This window comes from Pantherophis guttatus, chromosome 6 (assembly GCF_059756535.1).
Source record: "Pantherophis guttatus breed Tessera chromosome 6, ASM5975653v1, whole genome shotgun sequence".
Taxonomy (NCBI): domain Eukaryota; kingdom Metazoa; phylum Chordata; class Lepidosauria; order Squamata; family Colubridae; genus Pantherophis; species Pantherophis guttatus.
Window position 1 is genome coordinate 41,256,540 of NC_142068.1, and position 21,229 is coordinate 41,277,768.

General features: G+C 35.8%; 1 protein-coding gene across 1 annotated transcript; it reads right to left on the reverse strand.

Moving 5' to 3' along the window:
• Positions 1-1,596: 1,596 nt before the first annotated feature.
• PTTG1IP (PTTG1 interacting protein) lies at positions 1,597-20,473 on the reverse strand. The gene is made up of 7 exons (XM_034439618.3): positions 19,920-20,473; positions 17,648-17,703; positions 12,414-12,522; positions 11,316-11,421; positions 7,237-7,302; positions 5,543-5,589; positions 1,597-3,776 (listed from the first exon to the last, which is right to left on the reverse strand). The coding sequence occupies exons 1-7, from the start codon at positions 20,017-20,019 to the stop codon at positions 3,730-3,732; spliced, it is 531 nt and encodes a 176-aa protein (XP_034295509.2). The 5' UTR covers positions 20,020-20,473; the 3' UTR covers positions 1,597-3,729.
• Positions 20,474-21,229: the final 756 nt, after the last annotated feature.

Below are 21,229 nucleotides of genomic sequence, written 5' to 3' on the forward strand. Positions count from 1 at the left end.
GGGAGTTGAAGTCCACCCATCTTCAAGCTACCAAGGTTGAGAAACACTGGTCTAAATGCATTGTTCTTAGAACAATCCTATGCATACGCCCACATATATACACATTATTCAACAAGTATGAGTATCTATTATGAAATGCAACGGCTTCACAGTTTCAGCCTATGATGAAATCATGCCTCACTCTAAGACGGGTGTGGAACCTTGCCCCTTTTATGACTTATGGACTTCAACTCCCAGAATTCCTGAGCATGGCCGGCTCAGGAATTCTGGGAGTTGACAAGAGTTGACACAACTCATGAGGGCCAAGGTTCCCAACCTCTGCTCTAAGCCATAGATGTAGTTTCATGATACACTAATTATGAACCTAGACTCAATATGCAGGAATTTGTGTTTTGCTTTCAGTTGAGTGTTACATGAAGGGTGGCACTAGTTTAAAAAAAAAACATTTATGGCTTACCATGTGTGAATCCAGCCACCTGTGGCACTACATGCATGAACTCTTCAGTATGAGTTTCAAAAGTCTTTTGTTCTTTGAAAGTGAAAGCTTTTCCTGCATACCTTTAAAAAGTAGGCAATAAGATGACCAATATGACAAACCTACTTGAAGCAATAAAATTATTTCCCTATGAAAGTTCCCTATGAACTTGCAGATTTGTCCCGAGATTGCAAATGGAATGAGGTACCGTTTCCCCGAAAATAAGTCCCTGTCTTATATTTTTTTTAACCCCAAAATAAGTGCTTGGCCTTATTTTCGGGGAAGTCTTATTATTTTGGGGCACATGGAGCAAGATGGAGCTCCTCTTGCCATCTTACCTGATTTCCAGCTCTGTCTCCCTAATCCTAACCAGAGGAAATGGCAGGGACTGGCTGCACATGCAGTTAAATATTTTCGGAGAGGGCTTATTTTCAGGGGGGGCTTATTTTACTGCATGTGCTCAAAAGCCCGATTGGGCTTATTATCAAGGGATGTCTTATTTTAGGGGAAACGGTACAATTTAATGCAGTTATCTGGATAAATTGGCAGAAGGAATGAGCTAGAGGAATTAGTCATTCTATTAAATTACCCCTCAAAAATGCAGAAAAATTCCTTTGCTGAAAATGTGAGAAATAATGAATCTGTATAAGGACACATGCATTCACAGAAAATAAACCAGATAAGTAAAGACTTTGGCGATTTTTTTAATTTAACTGGAATTTTTTTAAAAAATGCATTTAAATTTTATAATTACCCCTTTTACTTTCTATTGTCAGTATACAATATACTGTTCTTGGTATTCTTTGTAAATATGGTACTAAGTTTGATTTTACGTAAGAAAGTTATTTCCTTAATTTAAGCACAATGGCAAGCATTCACAAGGAAAAAATGTGTTACTTTAGAAGGCATCCAAGTTTCATTAAGTCAAAGTCACTGAAATCTTTATTTTATAGAGGCAAGGAAATAGCAAGAAATTAATTCTAAGTCACTGATTTAATACTTTTTAGTAGCTGATCATTATTTTTAAGCACCTGCACATGTATAGCATGTTATAATTTTTACATCTTATTTCATCAATCCAGAATTCTGATGCAGAAATACCTTTATACAAGTTGTTTCTACAGTGTTATTAATATCTCAAGAATTTAATGCACATTTTATTACAGCTAGGTGATCTCGAATACCATTAAAATGATTAAAAAAATACACTTGCTTAAAAGAATTTTTTACAATCTGTACATCAGCTGTAGAGTTCCAACAGTAGCCACCCCACCCCGATGTCTTCTATAGAAAATATTTTATGACATTTCTGGTCCAAATGGAAGCACAATCAAGGTACAATTCAGGGGAGAATAGAGTTTTGTAGGAGGATATATAGGATCATACAAGAGAGCAGTAACTTATAATAACACAAGAGGGCACTGATTACCTTTGTTAGCAATGTGCTTATATTTATGATCACCAAAAATCTCAAAGATCCTTTGAAATCCTTAACATTAATGAAGAACTGATTAATAATTCCAGTACATTAAGATAAAGTTTGCAGCAAGATTAATGTATATCTTAAGAGAAATTCCAGTGTTAATTTCTAAGTTAACTAATAAGTTCATGAGAATGTTTTTAGGCAGTGCCCAATGCTACATTCAAATGCAAGTTCTCCTTTTAAGATCAAGAGTTCTGAAGTTTAATAGGAAGAGATTTTAAAATGTTAATTTTTATTTACTTAGCCAAAGATTTTACATTTTTCACTATTGTTAATCTTAATATGACAAATGATCTGCATGAAAGATTTTGTAATACAGTGTTCTATCTTTTGGAAAGGTATATATTCAAGCAGGGAAAGTTTTAGAGAAACTTCACTGTGACTTTTATAAAACAGTCAACTGAAGAGTAAATATGATTTACATTTCAAAGGAATTGTAGTTACTGTACAATTGATAACACAATACTCATAGGACTACAGCAGAATACTATATATTTCAGGACATGAACATTTTATTTAATTGTCTTCAGATGAAAAAAAAATTAAGGCTAATGTTGTTCCATATTCTTCACCAAATCTGGTGTTTTATTTTCTTTCATTCATTTCTCATGTAGGTAAAGAGCTCAAATAAAATATTCGGGGAAAAACTGTAAATTATAAGTACCCTTTCTTTTTTTTTAAAAAAGTTATCATTTAAATGTTTTTTTCAAAATAATTGTTTTCCAATTAACATTAAATATTACAAAATCAACTTTTCTTAGTCTTGATATGCCTTGTCAGAAAAAAATAATGTTTACCCTCCAGTGCATAAGACTCAAAATGTAGAATTGTCTGAAAACAGACTATTGCATTAAGCCAAAATATTTTATCAATAAGACTTAAAGTACATAAAATTACATTGTGGTTATAAAGGACCTTCTTTCTAACATTATACAATAAGTTATCATTTGGATACATAAGGATACAATGTGATATACAGAATACATTATAGAGTTTGGCAAATTTTTATTACAATATTAAAGTAATTCAAGAAGACTGAATATAGCTAAACCTTTAGTGTTTAAATGCATATGGCTAAATGAGTACCACTATAAAGTTTAAAGCAGTATCAAGCTCTTATTAACATTCAGTTTAATGACTTCTATGGTAGATTTTTAAAGGCACAAAACAGAAGGGCTATACATATTTTGCAAAGAAATATAGAATCAATTTAGAAAAGTGCAGACCTTTAGAATTCCATGATAACAAAAATATTTTGAGAGCAATTTCTTTCTGGAATAATTGAGTCACTTTTCTATATGATATTTTTGTATATGAAATTCCTAAGTACATAAAGATCCTAAAATGCAAGGATCTTTAAAACCTTGCTTTATTTCTACTATTAATATTAGAATGTCTCAAACTGTTGGTCACAGAAGAAAAGGACACAGTATGTGCACCATCCTGTCCCAATTTATCAATAAATTTGGCTTAAGACTTTGCTATAATTGAAGAATGCACAAAAAGCAAAATATAGTAGCACAAGCATCTGCTTAATAGTTAGGGGAAAAAATAACATGAATATATTGCAGCCTCCAGAGTTTTAGAGGTATGTTGGTTTGTTCATTAATTTAAGTCTTTATCTGTCACTGTAATTATGGTCAGCTCCATCTTGCAACAAGACCATTTTTCTATTTGCAATTAAGGCATCTAATGTACATATCTTTTTTTCACAGCTGTACATTATATAGACAGCACTGCCAGATGATATTTGGGTATTTCAAAAGAAATCTTAGTTATTTTCAAATTTGGCATATGGATTTTCCTCTTTAAACAAACCTGAAAGAAAAAAAATTACATATTTAGAACATTAAAAATATTAGTGGTATGTGGCAAAGTCTAAAAGGCAGTGGGACAGAGGCTGGTCTTATCATGAAGTCCTTCCTGATCACCAGAAGGTTAACGCTACCACCCCACCCAAGTGTTTTCATACCCCATTTCTTTTAGCTAGAAGCAAGACTTAAAACTTCTTATTGTGCTGCACACTTTTATGTTATGTGTGCCAGTTCTTTCTTGGCTTCCAAAATGAAATCATGTTATGACCCATCTCATAAAATCCAATGTTAAGACTGAAGAGAGCTGAAGAGAGGGATTTCCTCCAAAGGACAAGAAGAAATCTTAAGCTCTGCTGTCTAGCTATCAGCTCCATTCTGATGACTCAAAAGAGGAAACAGGAATTAGTTGTCAATTACTAAAAAACGAAGACCACAATATGTTATAACTGTCAGAAACAGGGTTTAGAGAACCTTAAACAGATAGCATAGTAGCCAGAAGAGATTAGGAATGTAGATACGGGCATGTAAGGACAGTGAAAGATAGCTGCAGAAGGCCAGCAACCTAGCGGTGAAAAAAAGGATGCCTCATAAATTTAACAGAGAGGCAGCACTGAGAACTGGGGACAGATCACGGAATAAGGCAGCTATACAAAATCCTACTCTCTAGCTATCAGTAGATCTTTGCCAGCACATGAGGTCAGAAGAGAACATAGCAGTGCATTGGCTGGAATCAACAAACAAGTGATTTTGCAGGGAAAGGAATAAAGTATGAAGAGCTTACAGCAGAAATGCCCTTAAAGATTAAAATAGGAGAGAGAAAACAGTTTTAAAATTATTAAAGTATTAATTTTAAGTAGAAAGACACAGATTAAAAAACAAAAGGTAAAAAAATATAGGACCTCAAAACAGAAAACAAACTGTAACATGCAAAACGAAGTTATAACATAGATTAAAGTTAAGAATATCAAGCTAAAATAAGGCCATAGTACCGGTCATAGTAGGAAATACATAAAACAAAATAAGAATAAGATAGAAAAAATAAAACAATTAAGCTGGTTTCATGTAATTTATGGCATATCTTGTTATTATTGCAATAAAGAAACATGAAAATGGGACTGTGTTTTGCTTGAATCTATTATCCCTGAACCTACAATAGTCAATGTTTAATAATTCAGATTGCAGGTGTAATGATAAGGTACAGTAAGAAAAAAGAAATCGCTCAACACCTTCAAATTAACAACTTGTTTTTCAACAATTGTTAAACATTTATTACAGTTAAGCTATTTATATCTATTGTGTAAAATTGTTTTCTCAAGTATATGCATTTTCAGTTGCAGAGAAACGATCATGTATTTTATAATTCTGAATATCAGCTAATATGTATATGAAATATGTTATACATTCTTTAGATAAGACACTAAACAACATTTCAAAGTCCATATCACAATTACTGAAACACAAATACTAGAACCAGTCGGTATACACCATTCTTGCTACATCAAACAACAGTGCAATTGTTTTCCTCCACCCCTTTCAAATTCAACTTGAGAGGTAGGAGTCAAGAAGGTATCAGTCACAAAAGGAAGAATATAGTCCTGAAAACTATTTTGGGGCTTTATAACCAGAGCCCACCAATATGTTAAGCAACATTCTTTGTAACAAAAATATCATGATATAAGGTAGTTTAACTCACCCCTATATTTTATTACAAAGAATGGCATTGTAATAAAGGCTTTACTTTAAAAAGATATAAAATATAATACACATTACCATATTTTTTCCGGATTTCATCATGTCTAGTTTTCATCTCTACTCTCCTGTAGGAAAGATCAAGCATGTTATTTTATGGAAGAAAGAGGAGGAAGTCCAAACAAATTACCCTTTATCTAGCAAACAAAAATAAATAAATAAATAAAAATATAATGGGTTAGAATTATAAGATAGTCTGGACAATTACCAGAAAACCTCTCCACACGCTAGTAACAGAGAGGGAAAATGTTCCATCAAGCATCAAAATAATGTAATGAAAACTGTTGGGTGAATGTATTTAATGTAGAGATTTTACAAAAGTCTCATTTAATATGACCAGCACAAAACTACTTCCACAATTTCAGTCCAAATATAGACTATCCCATAATGCCTGTTCTAAACATTTTATATTCGGTACATCCCTAATACTAAATTTTTAAAAATAATACATTTGTGTCTAAATCATTAAAAAAAAATGGAAATGAGACTTATCTATATTAAGGTAGGTAAAGGTAAAGATTCCCCTCGCACATATGTACTAGTCATTCCCAACTCTAGGGCGCGGTGCTCATCTACGTTTCAAAGCCAAAGAGCCAGGGCTGTCCAAAGACGTCTCTGTGATCATGTGGCTGGCATGACTAAATGCCAAAGGTGCACAGAACGCTGTTTACCTTCCCACCAAAGGTGGTCCCTATTTTTCTACTTGCATTTTTTATGTGCTTTCGTACTGCTAGGTTGGCAGAATCTGGGACAAGTAACGGGAATTCACCCCGTTACGCAGCACTAGGGATTTGAACCGCTGAACTGCCGACCTTTTGATCAACAAGCTCAGTGTCTGAGCCACCGCATCCCTTTTACCTTTTTATATTAAGGTAATTTCTCCTAAAAGATGTATTTAAAAAATGAGGTGCTTTATACCCAGTTTACAGATCTCATTTTAAAGTTCAGGAATACTTTGAATAATGTAGAATCCTTTATGCAAGAATTTTGCTTTTTAAAAAAAGAAATTCATTTTTTCAAACTTTTCATTCATTATTATCTAGGTGTAAAAAGATCTAGGAATGGCACTAATAATTCTGGCAGATTTACAGATATATTACCATGCACATATGCAGTTAATCTAATATGGAATTTTCAGATAATTCATCATATATGGGCATCTTGGATTCCTACAATGAGATCTAAAACATCTGTGCTTGGTGTTCTACACAGACATCTTCCAGAATGGTAAACAGTGGGATAAAGGCAGGGACATCAGCAATGACTGGGAATGTAGAAAGGGTAAAGATCAGGGAAAGGGTGAGTAGGTGAATCATGCTTGGATTCAAATGAATCCTGCAGCTATGGGGAAGGAAGATGGTGGGAAAATTGGCAGGCAGGCTGGGGCACAGGAGGAGTGGAGTAATGGAAAAGTAGAGGAGGGAAGCAGCCTTGCCTTTCTCAATAAGATCATTCTGGATTTTGTCTTATCAGAAATTATTACATGTTTTGTTTTGGTCAAATGAGAAATGGTTTGGACAAACATTCAATCACAGTAAGTTTGCTTCATTCACAAGAAAAACCACGTTTCCTTTTTTTATGCACACTCCTATTTATCATATCTGCAAAAATTCAAGAAAATTCTGAAGCAAGCTTTATTTCTTGATTTGCATGAAATGACTCAAAGACTAGAAAAAACAAGCCTGACTGGCATCCATAAACTAGAAAGAACGCACCTTTCTTCCTGCCGAACTCTCCTTTGCTCTCTTTCCCTGGCAGCCTTTTCATCATCTTTATCAGCCCTGTTTAAAATAAGGTTGCAAACCGATTGCAATATGTCATTATTCCATAATACGAACTCATCAAACCATTAAAAAAATTAATCAAAAATAGACTGCCATTAGGACATCCAGGTGAGATTCTATGGCTGGTTAAATGTCTCTGAAGGGGGTGAATGGCACCAGTGGTGACTTCTGGCTGGCAATGTATTGGGAAACACTTTCTTAATCACTTTCAGATACAATAAATTTACAGTTGAAAAAGTCTGAAATCAGGACAAAGAAAACAACCACCTACTGAGTCAGCATTCCTTCCAAATTACAGAAAATAAAGCAAAAGAGAAAATAATATTTTAAAACCTTAAAACAAAGCAAAGATATTTTAATTAAGAAAGATATAAATGGATAAAGGGAATGGTATGGTACAAACGTAAAAAGATTAATATTCTGATGAAAGTGCTTTTGGTGCTATTTGAAATTGATTAAATAAATAGACCAGATCTACCAGATCTTTGTGGAAATGAAGATTGTTGAACATCAAAGATAAAAGGCAGTGCAATTTACAAAACATGGTGATAAGTGCGAGGTCAATTGTGTCATTTAAAGATATAGAAAAATAGACTGAACTAAAGCCTGTGTGTGTGTGTGTGTGTGTGAGGGGGGGTGGAGGGAGAGAGAAACTTGAATTTTATTTTCGTCTTCATAATTGATTTACTTTTGAAATTATAAATAAAAGAATGGCAACCACTAAAAAAGCCTTGGGTTTGGAGCAACTGACAGAAAATAGATTACTCCAGAAATATTACAAAAGATGACTGAAAAGGTGGAAAAGCAGATACCTGAATCTGTAAAATCTGTTTAAAAGGAGCTATTTGTTTTTAAAGTGAGAATGGAAGAAAGGCTTGTAAAGATGAAAGAGGAAATGAAGGAAGAAGTTATATATATATAAAAGAATCTATAGGAAAACTTACGAGAGAAGATAAACCAATTAATGATAAAGTAGAAATTTTAGAAACTAAAATTTAATTTTAGAAACAAAAACAACTAATAAAGAGAAAAGGAAAAGAACTTAGACAACTTGGCATTATAGGAATGAGAGAAAAATAATTTTGCTTGAGATTTACAGCTGCGCCAGAGGATCTTGGAGAAGACATCAGAGATCAGTCAGATGTTCAGTCTTTAAGACTGAATGGAGGAAGAAAAAAGAAATTACTCCAAAGTATATAGAATCAACATGCAATTTGAAAAATTAAGAAATGTACCAAGGGATACTATTGTGCACTTTGTTAGGAGGAAGACAAGAGACCACAGTTTTACAGTCGCTTTTTACTTCCAGATTTAAGATTAATAATGCAGATATGGCTGTACTTAAACAAATCAGAAGCAGAATCATACTACTACACAATAAAAAGAGTATTTTATTTTTACTGACAAGTTCAAACAGAAAATATACCATTTCACTGGGATAAATTGGAAAGAGTGATCTTCCCTTTTGAACAGAGATTTAAATGAATTCAGTCCAAAAATTAAGAGAATTCCTAGAATAAAAAATTCAAGGGGATTTGGAAGAAATGTAAATGGAAGTGACAGAGGAGCCCAGACAAATAGCCGCAAGAAAATGAGAAGTTCACCATGTTAGGTGCTACAGGTATTGACATTTCTAAGTTTCTGGCCTATGTGGAGTTTAAAGTCCTATTTTTTTTTCTTCCTAATGTTTTTCCTGGGAATGCAGGGCCTGCTTTTTTCAGATCAACAGAATATGGATCCATTAATTATGACAGAGATTGACTAACCAGCTTGTTATCCGAGTCTAAAGTTGTGGATTGATAGAGAATGACTAGCCCAAAGTCAGCCAGTTGGCTTTTATGCCTAAAGCAGGACTAGAACCCAAAGTCTCCTGGTTTCTAGCCTGGTGCCTTCGCCATTAAACAAACTGGCTCTCTTTAAATGCCTCATGTGGAGTATAAATAGAGCAAATGCTCCTCAAAAAGAAAGAAAATTATTTCATTATAAAAGAAAATGAAACAATATGTAAGGCATAAGATCATGTGAGGTGTTAGTACCACTTTATAATGCCTTGGTAAGACCACACTTGGAATATTACATCTAATTTTGGTCACCACAATATAAAAAAGATGTTGAGACTCTAGAAAGAGTGTAGACAAAAGCAACAAAGATAATTAGGGGATTGGAGACTGAAAGGTATGAACGTTTTATGACGTATGAAGTATAGTTGCAGGAATTGAGTATGCTTAATGAAAAGATGGACTAGGGGTGACATTGATAGCTTTGTCTATCAATCTCTAAGGGCTGCCACAAAGCAGAGGGGGCCTATTCTCCAAAGTACCTGAAGGCAGAACTAGAAGCAATAGATGGAAATTAATTAAGGAGAGAAGCAACCTACAAATAAGGAGGAATTTCTTGACAGTTAGAACAATTAATTAGTGGGACAGCTTGCCTTCAGATGTTATGGGTACTGCATCACTGGAGGTTTTTAAGAAGAGATTGGACAATCATTTCTCCGAAATGGTATAGAGTCTCCTACTTAAGCAGGGGATTGGACTAGAGGAACTCCAAGGTCCCTTCCAACTTTGTTATTCTGTAACTTGTTAAAATAAATGCATATAAGAAAAAAGGATACAAAATATTTGACTTGCAAAAATGTGGGTAAATAATTTATTTCAGCAGGAGCCAAAAAGAGAAATGGTTTCTATATAAACCCCTAATTACAACCAGAACTAATATTGACTGATACTTATGGTAGATATGTAGGGTTGAAGCTATTTGCATGGGACCAACACTGACAAAGGGAATTTATACTTCAAATAAGGCTAAAGTAACATTTTACAAATGACTTATGGATAAACTAACCGACTTACCATACGAAAGCTGGGAGATTAGAATGGAGTAATGTGTCCACAAAAAGATTGAATTTTTGAGAACAATATTAAAATGACACAAGGTAAATTACCAAGAGGTTGGGTTTTTTCTTTTTAAATGGACCATTTAGAATTGTGGATGCATGGAGATATAAAAATGGTGGTGCAAAAGAATATACTTATTTTTGTTCAAATACATACAATATAGGTAGTCTTCAATTTATAACAGTTCATTTAGTGACTGTTCAAAGTTACAATGGTGCTGAAAAAAGTGGCATAAGTATTTTTCACTCTCACAAAAGTCGCAGTATTTCTATGGTCACATGATCAAAATTCAGATGTTCGGCAACTGGTTCATATTTATGACCATTGCAATGTCCTTGGGTCATGTGATCAGCTTTTGCGACCTTCTGACAAGCAGAACCAATGGGGAAGCCAGTCACTGAACAACAGTGTGACTAACTTAACAACTGCAGTGATTCACTTAACAACTGTGGCAAGAAAGGTCACAAAATGGGGTAAAATTCACTTAACAAATGTTTTACTTAGCAACATAAATTTTGAGCTCAATTGTGGTCATAACTCAAGGAAAACCTGTAAATCTTTTTTAAGAATTAAAGAATTTGGTTACTATTGTTCAAAGAATGGAGATATTGCCAAAGACCTTTTCAGACACAACCCAGAGCCTTTAGCACTTAAAAAGTTGGTTCTTTCAGAGGGAGGTTAAATTAAACATTGTTTTAGAAAGCAGCTGTAATGGATGATTGAAAAAAAAGTTAAAAGAATCTTAATAAAGGTACAGACATAAAGATAGTTTGGGGCACAAGTATAGCTTTTATGAGGGGACATTTTATATAACAAGAGCAGCTCTCCAAAAAAAGGGACAAGGAAAAAAAGCAATTTTAGATAATAACTTACTCTTCTCTTAGAGAGTAAATTATAAATTTTATCTGCTTCTTTATAACTTAAGGAGGCACCACAGTGAAGCAGTATATAAGTCTAAGTGCTATTACCATTTTTCATTTGTCTCTTTTTTTACTTATTATTCCTCTTTCAAAATTCGTATTTTTATTCTTTTAAAAATATCTTTAATAAAAACTATAGTAAAACATATTGCTATTCTAATATAAAATTCTCCCAAAATCATTTGATACTTGCTTTCTGTTCTTTTTTTTCCTGCAGCAGAAACAGCAACAGATGAAGAGTGTGACAAGGATTATTCCTCCCACTACAGACATGGTAATGATCAGTGCTTCAAAATTCACTGAAATATTTAAACACAAAAAAGTTAGTGTGGAAACTAACTGCCAAAGAAATATTCATTTAGTCAATTTAGAATCCTAATTGTTTATTTAAAAAGACAAAATATTTCAAGCAAAGATTGAAAGCTTATGAGGAACCTATATACATTAGACAAGTTTCCTACAAATGAGTTATGAGGAGGCAAATTAAAGCCTCTTGCAGTAAAAAGAATTGAATATATTTAGTCTCAGTGGCAGCTGATTCCCCCCCACCCAAATTTTAACTCTCATAGTCATGAATGTGAAATTTGAAAGGGGGGGGAGAGAATCAGCTGCCACTAAGATTTCCCTCCTCCCAATTTTTTTTAACTCTCATAGACATGAATATGAACTTTCAAAATCAGAAACTGCGTATTTTCTAGTTACCAAATGCTGTAGTCAAGCAGAGAATGATACCATGCAGTCATATTTTATTTTAATTAATATTTTTATTTAGCCTTTATTATTTTATAAATAACTCAAGGTGGCGAGCATACCTAATAATCCTTCCTCATCCTATTTTCTCCATAATAGCAACCCAGTGAGATGGGTTAGGCTAAGTGTGTGTGAGTGGTCCAAATTCGCCCAGTTGGCTTTCATGCCTTAGGCAGGACTAGAACTCACAGTCTCCTAGTTTCTATGCCAGTACTTTAACCACTACACCAAACTGACTCTGTTTGCAATTCGTTGTACAATCACCACAGGCTTAATATCTGTATTGATTAGCAACTGATAAATTTTTAATTCATTAAATATTTGTATGATACAACTGGGAGATACTGATATTAAAAGAGGTGTTGTTCCTATCATCTTGAAAACCATTGTAATTTGAACTGTACATGTTGCAAAGAAACTCTAAGCTTCTGTTAAGTTAATTCTACAAGACTTTACAGTAATATGAAATATTTGCAGGAGGAAGGGTATTGTCTGAAACATAACATACTAATGACAACTAAAATTTCTTGAGCGAATTTACCCCAACATACGCCCCAGCGTGCAGAGCTCAGCGCACAAAGAGAACTTGGAGGGAGGATATTCCGAACAGGATACTCCATGCATTTTTGGCTGCTGCTGCACCATAAACACTGGAAGAAAAAAAAAGTGATTAAATAACACAAGCTAAGAGAAATTGCAAAAGTCAATTAATAAATGAATCAGTACTTTATTATGCATTACAAAATTTTGGGGGATATTGTTTCTGTCACGTGCCTTGAAGTAGCATGCGAGTCAAAGAGTAATAAAAATAAACAGTACAATAATATTTATATCAATACAATAATGAATCACAATTGTCATCACCATAATATGGCATTTAGCTCAGATAAATTTTCCTTTAAAAAAACAAGTTTTACTAGCTTCCTTTATCTCAAGAATAGGATCAAAGTTCCATTTCTGGTGGCAAGACATTCTATAATAAGGGAACTTCAGCAGAAAATGGTCACTTCCAAGTCCTGGGTCATGTATGATTGGGAACCCTTAGTACATATTCCCTGTTGGCATGCCTTTAGAAGATTTTATTTCAGGTAAGTAATCTGGGAGATGTTCAGGCTTCAAGCTATGTAGAATTCTAGAGACTATCACCAGCACCTTGAATTACACTCAGAAACCAACTTGTAATCATGGAACCAATTTTATATGGCAACAAGAAGTTATCCATGCACGTAGGTGGACTGCTATCTTTGCTATACCTGTTCTGCCCCAGTTCCGGATTCCTGAGGATATTGACACACCCCAACGGTCCTTATCAAATGTATTAAGTAGCAAGAATAAACCAAAGTCCGGCAAAGGTTGGCAACCAGCCCAGAAAACAAGATACGATAAGACTTTTCCAAAAATGCTTTGATGATAATTACAAGTTGTTTCCAGCAAGAAACTTACTAACTGCGTGTGACTTAAATAGGCTAAAGGAGTGGCCAATTATCCTCAAGCCTTACTCTCGAGGAGACCTCCTCCTCCTAAGTAGCCACTCCTGCCTTTTGGCAGCCCTACATGCTCGAGCATTGAGAAGAGGCTCCTCCACGTCGCTCTCTCCACTTGAAGGAGCCTCTGGAGGTTCTGAAGGCCCTGGCTGAGTCTCTGACTCTGGCACCACATCCTCTTCAGCCTCCTCGCTGTCCGAGGCGAGCGCCGGCTGCGCAGGCTGCTTGCGTGACACACCAGCCTCGTCGGGATCAGCCACGATCCGCACAGGCCACTAGCTGGCCACAACAATACCTGGAGTTTCTAGATGGCTTCTTCGCTATAGCTGGAGTTTCTAGATGGCTTTCAAGGGCAGACGCCTGTAGCTTAAGTAACAATAAATTATACAAACTGTGACAAAGGATGAGTGATCTTTATTACATAAGAACAGTCATCAGTGGAACACTAGCTGGTCAAAGGGCTCAATATAGATATGAAATGAAATGAAAGAGTCAAGCCTTGTGGCATTTCATACTGACTGCCCAATGGCTCAACCTTTCATCCTCCCCGTCACTCCTAACTGAGAATGTCCATTCAGGAAAAAGCAGAGCCAGCATTGAACAGTGTCCCCAATTCCCATCCCCTTCAGTCCAGGCATCCAGAAGGGTGATATTTTTGATGCTATTAAAAAGACTGCCAGGAAATCCAACAGGAGAGGGTCATGGTCGTCATACAGGTCCTGCCACAGGTGATCAACGGAAATGACCAATGCAGTTTCTGTCCTGCACTTTTAAAAACATTTGTTTCTCCATGAAGAAAACAGGAGGCTATTCATTAAACTGATTCAGCAATGCTTCTTATCAAAATGCTGAATTTAGCACATATTATGCCAAGAGAATTAAAGAAAAAAATCCAATTCAGAATTTTAAGGAAAAAAGGAGCACACAAGTGGTCATTTCGAAAAACATTATGCCTTCACTATTATGAAAAAGGTACAGAAATTTATAAACCAGAACATTTGCAAAGTAAAGAACAGAGAAGCAAATAGGTAAAAACTTGCGAACAGCATTTAAATTGTTTGATATAAACCCTCTGGATAAGCAGGATTTCTGTTAATCAGTATGAGTATTTTGTGCCCATGTGGTACAGCAAGTCCAATTAAGTTCCAGAACTGAATAATACTTTTGTCCTAATCTGGCATCAAAGGCTTTAGAAATGCTTGATTTAAGAACTTTAACTTGCAAACATACAAACAGGCTTAACTGACAGATTAGTTAATTAAAAAGTGATCTCTGTCAATGGTTGTTAGCTAAAATTTAAAGCAGAGCATTTCTCAACTTCCAGCAAGATTTTTCTTCAATCTTTGCCCCATGCCTTACAAAAGTTAAGCCACACTAAATGCTGCACATCCTGTTTTTCAATATTCATCAAGACAGCCTTTTCCACCTTTGATTTTCAGGTACTTGCAATAACTGCCACCTGTTTAAAGAATAATCTGTTCCCAAGATAAACTGTCATTATTCGAATACACTGATTCAAAGTTACATATTTTCTTGTATCATGCAGATTGCATCACTTTTCTAATGGAACCTGAAGCTTTTCATATTGTCCTAATGTGTACATCAGTACATTATTTGACAATTATAATATTCATATTCTCATATAAGATTAGAGATTCTTCAGCTTTACATGTTTGTCGGAAACAGTACATGTTGTGCTCATTCTATAAAGCAATATAGACTATAAAATTAGCTTCTTTGCAGTGATTTGTAGTCATTTTATCAACTTCGTCTCCATCATGTATTTCTGTTTTTTGATCAAATATTTATATTTCATCTGTATAAAATGCATCAATGCAGTTTATTATTGTACACAATGCTTAGTAAGCAAATCAGTTGATACATAAACCACAGAAGATAACGGTAAGATCTCACTTTAATGGATTAATGAGGGGAATGCTGTCTGCTATACATAAATATCCTTCGGATTTTGCATGCATAGCACCATTGTACACATGTATAAAATAGCCAATTGGACTTTATGCACATGTAACATGGGAAAGTGTCTGCCCAATGCATCTGCTAAATTGAGTTGCAGTGCAGGCTCCACTATGATGACCGTAGGAAACAAAATCATTGCTGAAGAGACTTTTTTACAACTCCTATCCTTCATAAAGTCTTATGAAATGTTAATTTTGTACAGGAGGCTTCTCTGCTCGTCAAACAATAAAACTATAACATTAATTCTTAGCTAGTATGGAATTTAATTTGGAGTTTAAAGTATTGTTAACTTTATACATTTCAAAAAATTATCAATTTCAAAAGTGTGAAAAGGTAGTTTAGCTCATTTTTCCAAACAATTAAAAACAATAAAACTTATTTTTCATGATTGTAAACTTTTTCTTCTTTCCCCTAGTATCATATAATTTTTTAGCAAGTTGATGATCTTCATTTTTCATGTTTTTGCTTTAACCTTCCTATAAGCTATTGTAATTACATAATCATCTTTTATGCCATTTTCCTCTTTAACTAGCTTCCCTCTGAATAAAGTACTTTCTGTTCTCTTTTATAGGGCAGTGTCTCCCTTTCACACTACCAAGATGCCACATGCCATGCATCTGACTCTCCAATTCTGATGTCTTGCATTTTTTGTCACCCTTCCAACCTAAGACAAAATGTTGTTTAAGGTTATTCATTCTCTCAATTTCCCATTTTTAACTTTGCCTTTTGCACTAATGGGTAGAAATGGATTTCCAGAGTATCAGCTAAAAACAATTATGAGATTTAATACAGGCAAACAGCAGGCTTAGAAGAATGAAACCTTCCCAAAACATTAATTCTAGACAAATCATGCAACAGGATACTAATAGACAATTTAGTTTCAGACTACAAATTCTGTAAATTCCAACCAAATGGGAACCAAAATTCAGACCTGATGTATCCTGTGCCATACCAAACATTTCTACCTCCTGGAATGTATACAAGGTTGTGAAGAATGGATGCTGTAATTCATTCTCCTTTCTGATGATTATCACAAAACAGCAGCAAGAACAAGGTATGCTTCTTAAATGCACTGGTTCTTACTCTGTTCATCTGAAAAGAAGGTAACTTCACCAGTACAGCTCATATTCTGCAGGGCGGAGCAGGAGACTCTTGGGGCCCACTAGTAATTAACAGCTCAAGTATTGAAACATTCAGTGCCCAATTCTCAGAATAAAGCCCAATGGGGCCAATTCCCAAGTTAGAATACACAGACCTGAAATGTAAAAGTAGTTAGGCTAATATTATTCAGTAAGATTACTTTTGCACCATTTTGGTTTGCACTTTTTAGAAATCCTTTTTAAGTAGAAAGGTAGCATAAACATAAATCAGAAATAAAACTGATGTAATTAGCTTTCTTTTGCATGACAAACTTTTTTTCTTTACAATAGCCAATCCATTGTGCAAACAGATAGACATTTTATGGCTGAGCAGCATTTCACCATCTTATGACTCACACTATTAAATTATTTGTAACCTCAAGGCATTCTTGGAAATTATGATAATGGAATCTAGAGCTTTTTATCCTGTTGTTGTTATAATAAGTATTAGCAATTGCAAAAAGTCAGATGAAATAGGGAACTCATCTAGCACCAAGGAAGATATCTGCAAGTACATTGATATCCCTAGGCATCATACTGAGTAATCTGATGTACAAAACTGAATTGTATTCATTAGTAATATACCATTTCCGCATAATTAACATATAACTTTCGAGAACAAATAAAACTGTTTCTTCCTTCCTCACTCTTTAGCATTAGCTTAGGTTCAATAATTATATGATTCAACATGTTTCTAAACAGAATTTAGCAGCAATTTGAAATAGGGTGCAAATAGGTTTTTCAGAGCATTATAACGGTACAAGAAAGGAAATTGCAGCATTTTCTTGAAATTTAACTCATCACATTTTTAAACACACAAGATAAAATACATAAACAATTCTGTTTGAAAATTAAGACTTTTTTCTACATTACCATTCCTAGGCTTAAATAAAATATATATAGTCACCTGGTTCTATTTCAATAGCCCACTATCTACACAATCATGTGATATCCCAAACAGGAAGCTAGGTAAATATGTACATATATCCAATAACAAATACAGAAATCATTTTTATGACACTAGGTATGGTACTTTATTACATTGGAACTTGTTATATAAATCAGAATATCTGAACAGCTCTAGATTAGGCTGCCCTTGAAATCACTGCATGAAGCAAGTGTAGATCAGGATTTTATTTAGAGAACAGCTGTTTACTAATTGTGTTACTTACTGTGACATTTTTCAGGCATTCTTCACAAGTTTTATTTGTGTACTTCTGGCACCCCACTGTGAAAATAAATTAATAATTAAGTTAATCTCTTCATTTTCCCAACTTCTCTCCTTTGTTTGTTCTGCAATCAGACATAAAGCTGGATCCTTTGTGATTGAATGTCCAGAATCAAAGCTATTTGTCTGTAATAATACTTACTTCTTGTTTGGAGAGATAACAGTAAGTCAACATCCAACACATTGTTTTTATACGTTGAAGCAGGAGTGTCAAACTCAAGGCCTGGGGGCTGGATCTGGCCCCCGGGGTACTTAGATCTGGTCCGCGGGGCCATCCTGGAAACAGCAAAGTACCAGCATGCAGGGCCTCTGCCAGCGAAAAGAGAGCTCGGGAGGGCGGCCCTCCCAAGCTTTGTTTTTGCTGGCAGAGGGTTGCAGGAGGCTGTTGCAGCCGAAAATGTAGCTCGGGAGCTCGTTTTCACTGGCAGAGTACTCTGGCCACCACAGGTGCCCCTAACATGAGTGACGTCGAGATGGCCATGCCCACCATGCTGTGCCCCCCTGCCCTCCCAGGTCAAACACAACCCCAATGCGGCCCTCAATGAAACTGAGTTTTTTCCATTTATGTCTGATTCTCACAGACTTCCTGGAGAAGTCATCTAGTTTTCTAGGCAAAGATCAGAGTGGTTTTTCCCTGTTCCTCCTTTCTAGAGCACAGAGAAAATGACTAGCCCAAGATCATGGAGTTCACTTTGTGCCTAAGGCAGGACTACGACTAGCACTAGGACTAGAACTCATAGTCTCCTGGTTTCTACCCTTAACCTTACACCAAACTGACTTTCAAAGAGCCTTACACAATTCTTAACAGGTTATATGTTTTTTGTTCAAGTATTAAGAACATTGTTTTAGAATCAAGGCTTTCACATAATGCTTTAGCATTCTGGTAGTTGCATATACTATCAGGTCAGACATTTCATTTACATATAATACTGATAGGGATACATCACAATCCTTCTTTATACAAATTAAATTGGACACAAACTCAAATACCAGAGTTTGTGTTCAAGAAATGCAGACCAACAGGATTAGATGTAAATTATTATACCAGTGCTATATCCCATTTTGAAAGCCAGTCTAGAATCCAGAAACTGTTTGTCCTAATCCCACTTGAGCATGAAGTCAGCTGGGTGACTTTGGGCCAGTCACTCAGCCCTAGGAAACTGACAATGACAACCACTTTCAAAAACACTTTACAAGGAAATTAGAGACTTGTATAGGCAGTCATCAGGAAGCAACATTAACTCAAAGGCATACAGAGAGACATACATACATAATTCCCTTTTTGGATTGTATAGAGCAGCGGTCCCTAACCTTTTTGGCACCAGGGACCGGTTTTGTGGAAGACAATTTTTACATGGACCAGGAGGGGAGGATGATTTTGGTTTCACTCATTCGCCCAACATTCACTTCCAGTTGTGCGGCAGGATCCTAATAGGCCATTTGGGAGGTGGGGGGTGAGAGACCGCTAGTCTAGAACTATCATCAATTTAAGCCATCTCAGATTGCATTCCTGTTCACCCTTTACTCAGATCCAGTGAGTTCAGGGAAGTATAAATTCAGTTTTAATTACAGTTAAAATATTAATCGGTATAAAAGTTTTGAAGCAACATACTTCGCATCTCCTATACAATGGGGAAATGGGTACTGTGTTTTAAAGAATGCTTTCTGTTGTGGGTCTCTTTCATAGTATTTTGAATTTTAAATATTGGAAAAGGGAAAGACAATGTTGAATACAGTAAAAACCAATTTTTAAATCAATCCAATAGTTATGTAACCGATTAAACACCAGTGCTCTGGAGCACAAATATGCAGTTTTGCAGATGCTGACAAACCGCACCTCCCATTAATTCCAAATTACGAGGCACGCTGAGAGCTTTATTTCAACATCTGCAGAGCCACAGGTTGTTGTCCACTCTTGAGTTACAGGTTTTTTTCTCACCCAGACACCCGTATTAGAGCAAGCACAGGGATCCGGAGACCAGACCACAAGGCTGGCGGCTCTATTCCCTTCTCCCCCATTCTCCAAAATACAGCCGCTGCTCTCTTTTCTGCTTTTAAACTCGGGACTCAAAGCCGAAGAGAGAAGAAAAAGCCGAAGCGGCGGCACAAAGTGTACAGGGAGGGAGCCTCGCAACTGCTCCGACGACATTCCCAAACAATCCCCACGGGTAGCCACTATACCGCCCATGTCCCATAGCAGCTCCGGAGTCTCTTACTTTCTTGGCCAGCGGCTGCAAAAGTGCCCAGGACCATGGCATTCGGAGTCCAGAGGAGCAGTGGGAGGCCCAGCAGATACAAGCGGCCCAAGAAACCCATGGCGACTGAAAACAAGCAAAGAGGCCGCCTCCGCTCGCCCTCTCCGAGCCTCCGCTCGCCCTGCTTTTTTCAAGACCGGAAAACAACCCCGGGAGAGAGGCGTCCGGGCCCGCCCATCGCCGTGCACGCGCACTATTTTTTGACGCGGGCACGGCGTGGGCGGGACTAAGCAGCTCCCGAAGAGGCGGCCCTAGACGGTGCGCGCTCCCGAAGGAAAGTGGGCGGCTCCGTATTTATGCTAAGGCTTGGCAAAGCTGAATGCTTCGGTTTCTTTGGTGTCCGCGGCTAAATTCTTATTTTTTTAAAAAATATATCATTTTAAAAATATTGAAAAGCAAAGTGCACCAGCTAATATGTTCTCAGGGATATTGTTACCGTGAGTTGAAAGCTCCAACTTTCTAAGAGGGGTTGGCGGAAAGAAGCGCCTACTAGCCGAAGTTTCCAGACTGTAATTAAGGAGAAAACAAAAGGAAAAACAGACGTTTGCCGGCAAATTCCCTCTGGTTTCTTTCGGATTCCATCTGGGCTCAAATGTCGCTCGTACGAGGGTGGATTTGCAGAACACACTAACTCGTGCATGTAATAAATTAAACTTCACAACCCTTCTGAACTATTAAAACACTCATTTTATATTTCGCGTAATTTATAAATTCAGCCATTATGGTTTGTGAGCCATGGTTTATAGCAAAGTATATGTTCACCAGGTTACTATGGCTTGCTCAACAAACCCGAGTAAATTACACTATTGCGAATAATTCCAGGTAAATTTCTCCCATTGTTCCATAATGTACAACTTGGCTGCAGTGTGTTAAAAACACACAAATCTTCATCCTATATAATATATAATGAGTAACAAAATGAATGGGTCAAAAATTATGCTTTGTTTTTCAGTGGGGGCTTCTTAAGCAAACTCTGGTTCCTGAATTGTGCTTCTCACTTCCAGCTATCAAAATGTATCAGTGTATTAAAATTGTTGGAAAGTAACCAACAATGTTGATGTTTCTTCCAATAATTTTAACTGAAATTACTATTCCTTCTAGTTTATTTTTTTCATTATATTATTTGTACATAAATCATATTTGTAGGCAATGACTGTATTGTATAATATTAAAATATACCCAACGCAATATAAAAAAGAAAGCAATAAATCTGGATCTTATTTCAAACACTTGGTTGATCCAGGAGATGAAACAAAATTGAACACAATTTT

Excerpts from the sequence above, each read along its gene's own strand:
- PTTG1IP (XM_034439618.3), bottom strand. The coding sequence starts at position 20,019 with ATGGGTTTCTTGGGCCGCTTGTATCTGCTGGGCCTCCCACTGCTCCTC. Across the intron at positions 7,303-11,315 it reads AGGAAAAAAAAGAACAGAAA|GGCTGATAAAGATGATGAAA; the intron begins GCAAGTATCAAA and ends TATTTTAAACAG. Across the intron at positions 3,777-5,542 it reads TGAAATCCGGAAAAAATATG|GTTTGTTTAAAGAGGAAAAT; the intron begins GTAATGTGTATT and ends TTTTTCTTTCAG.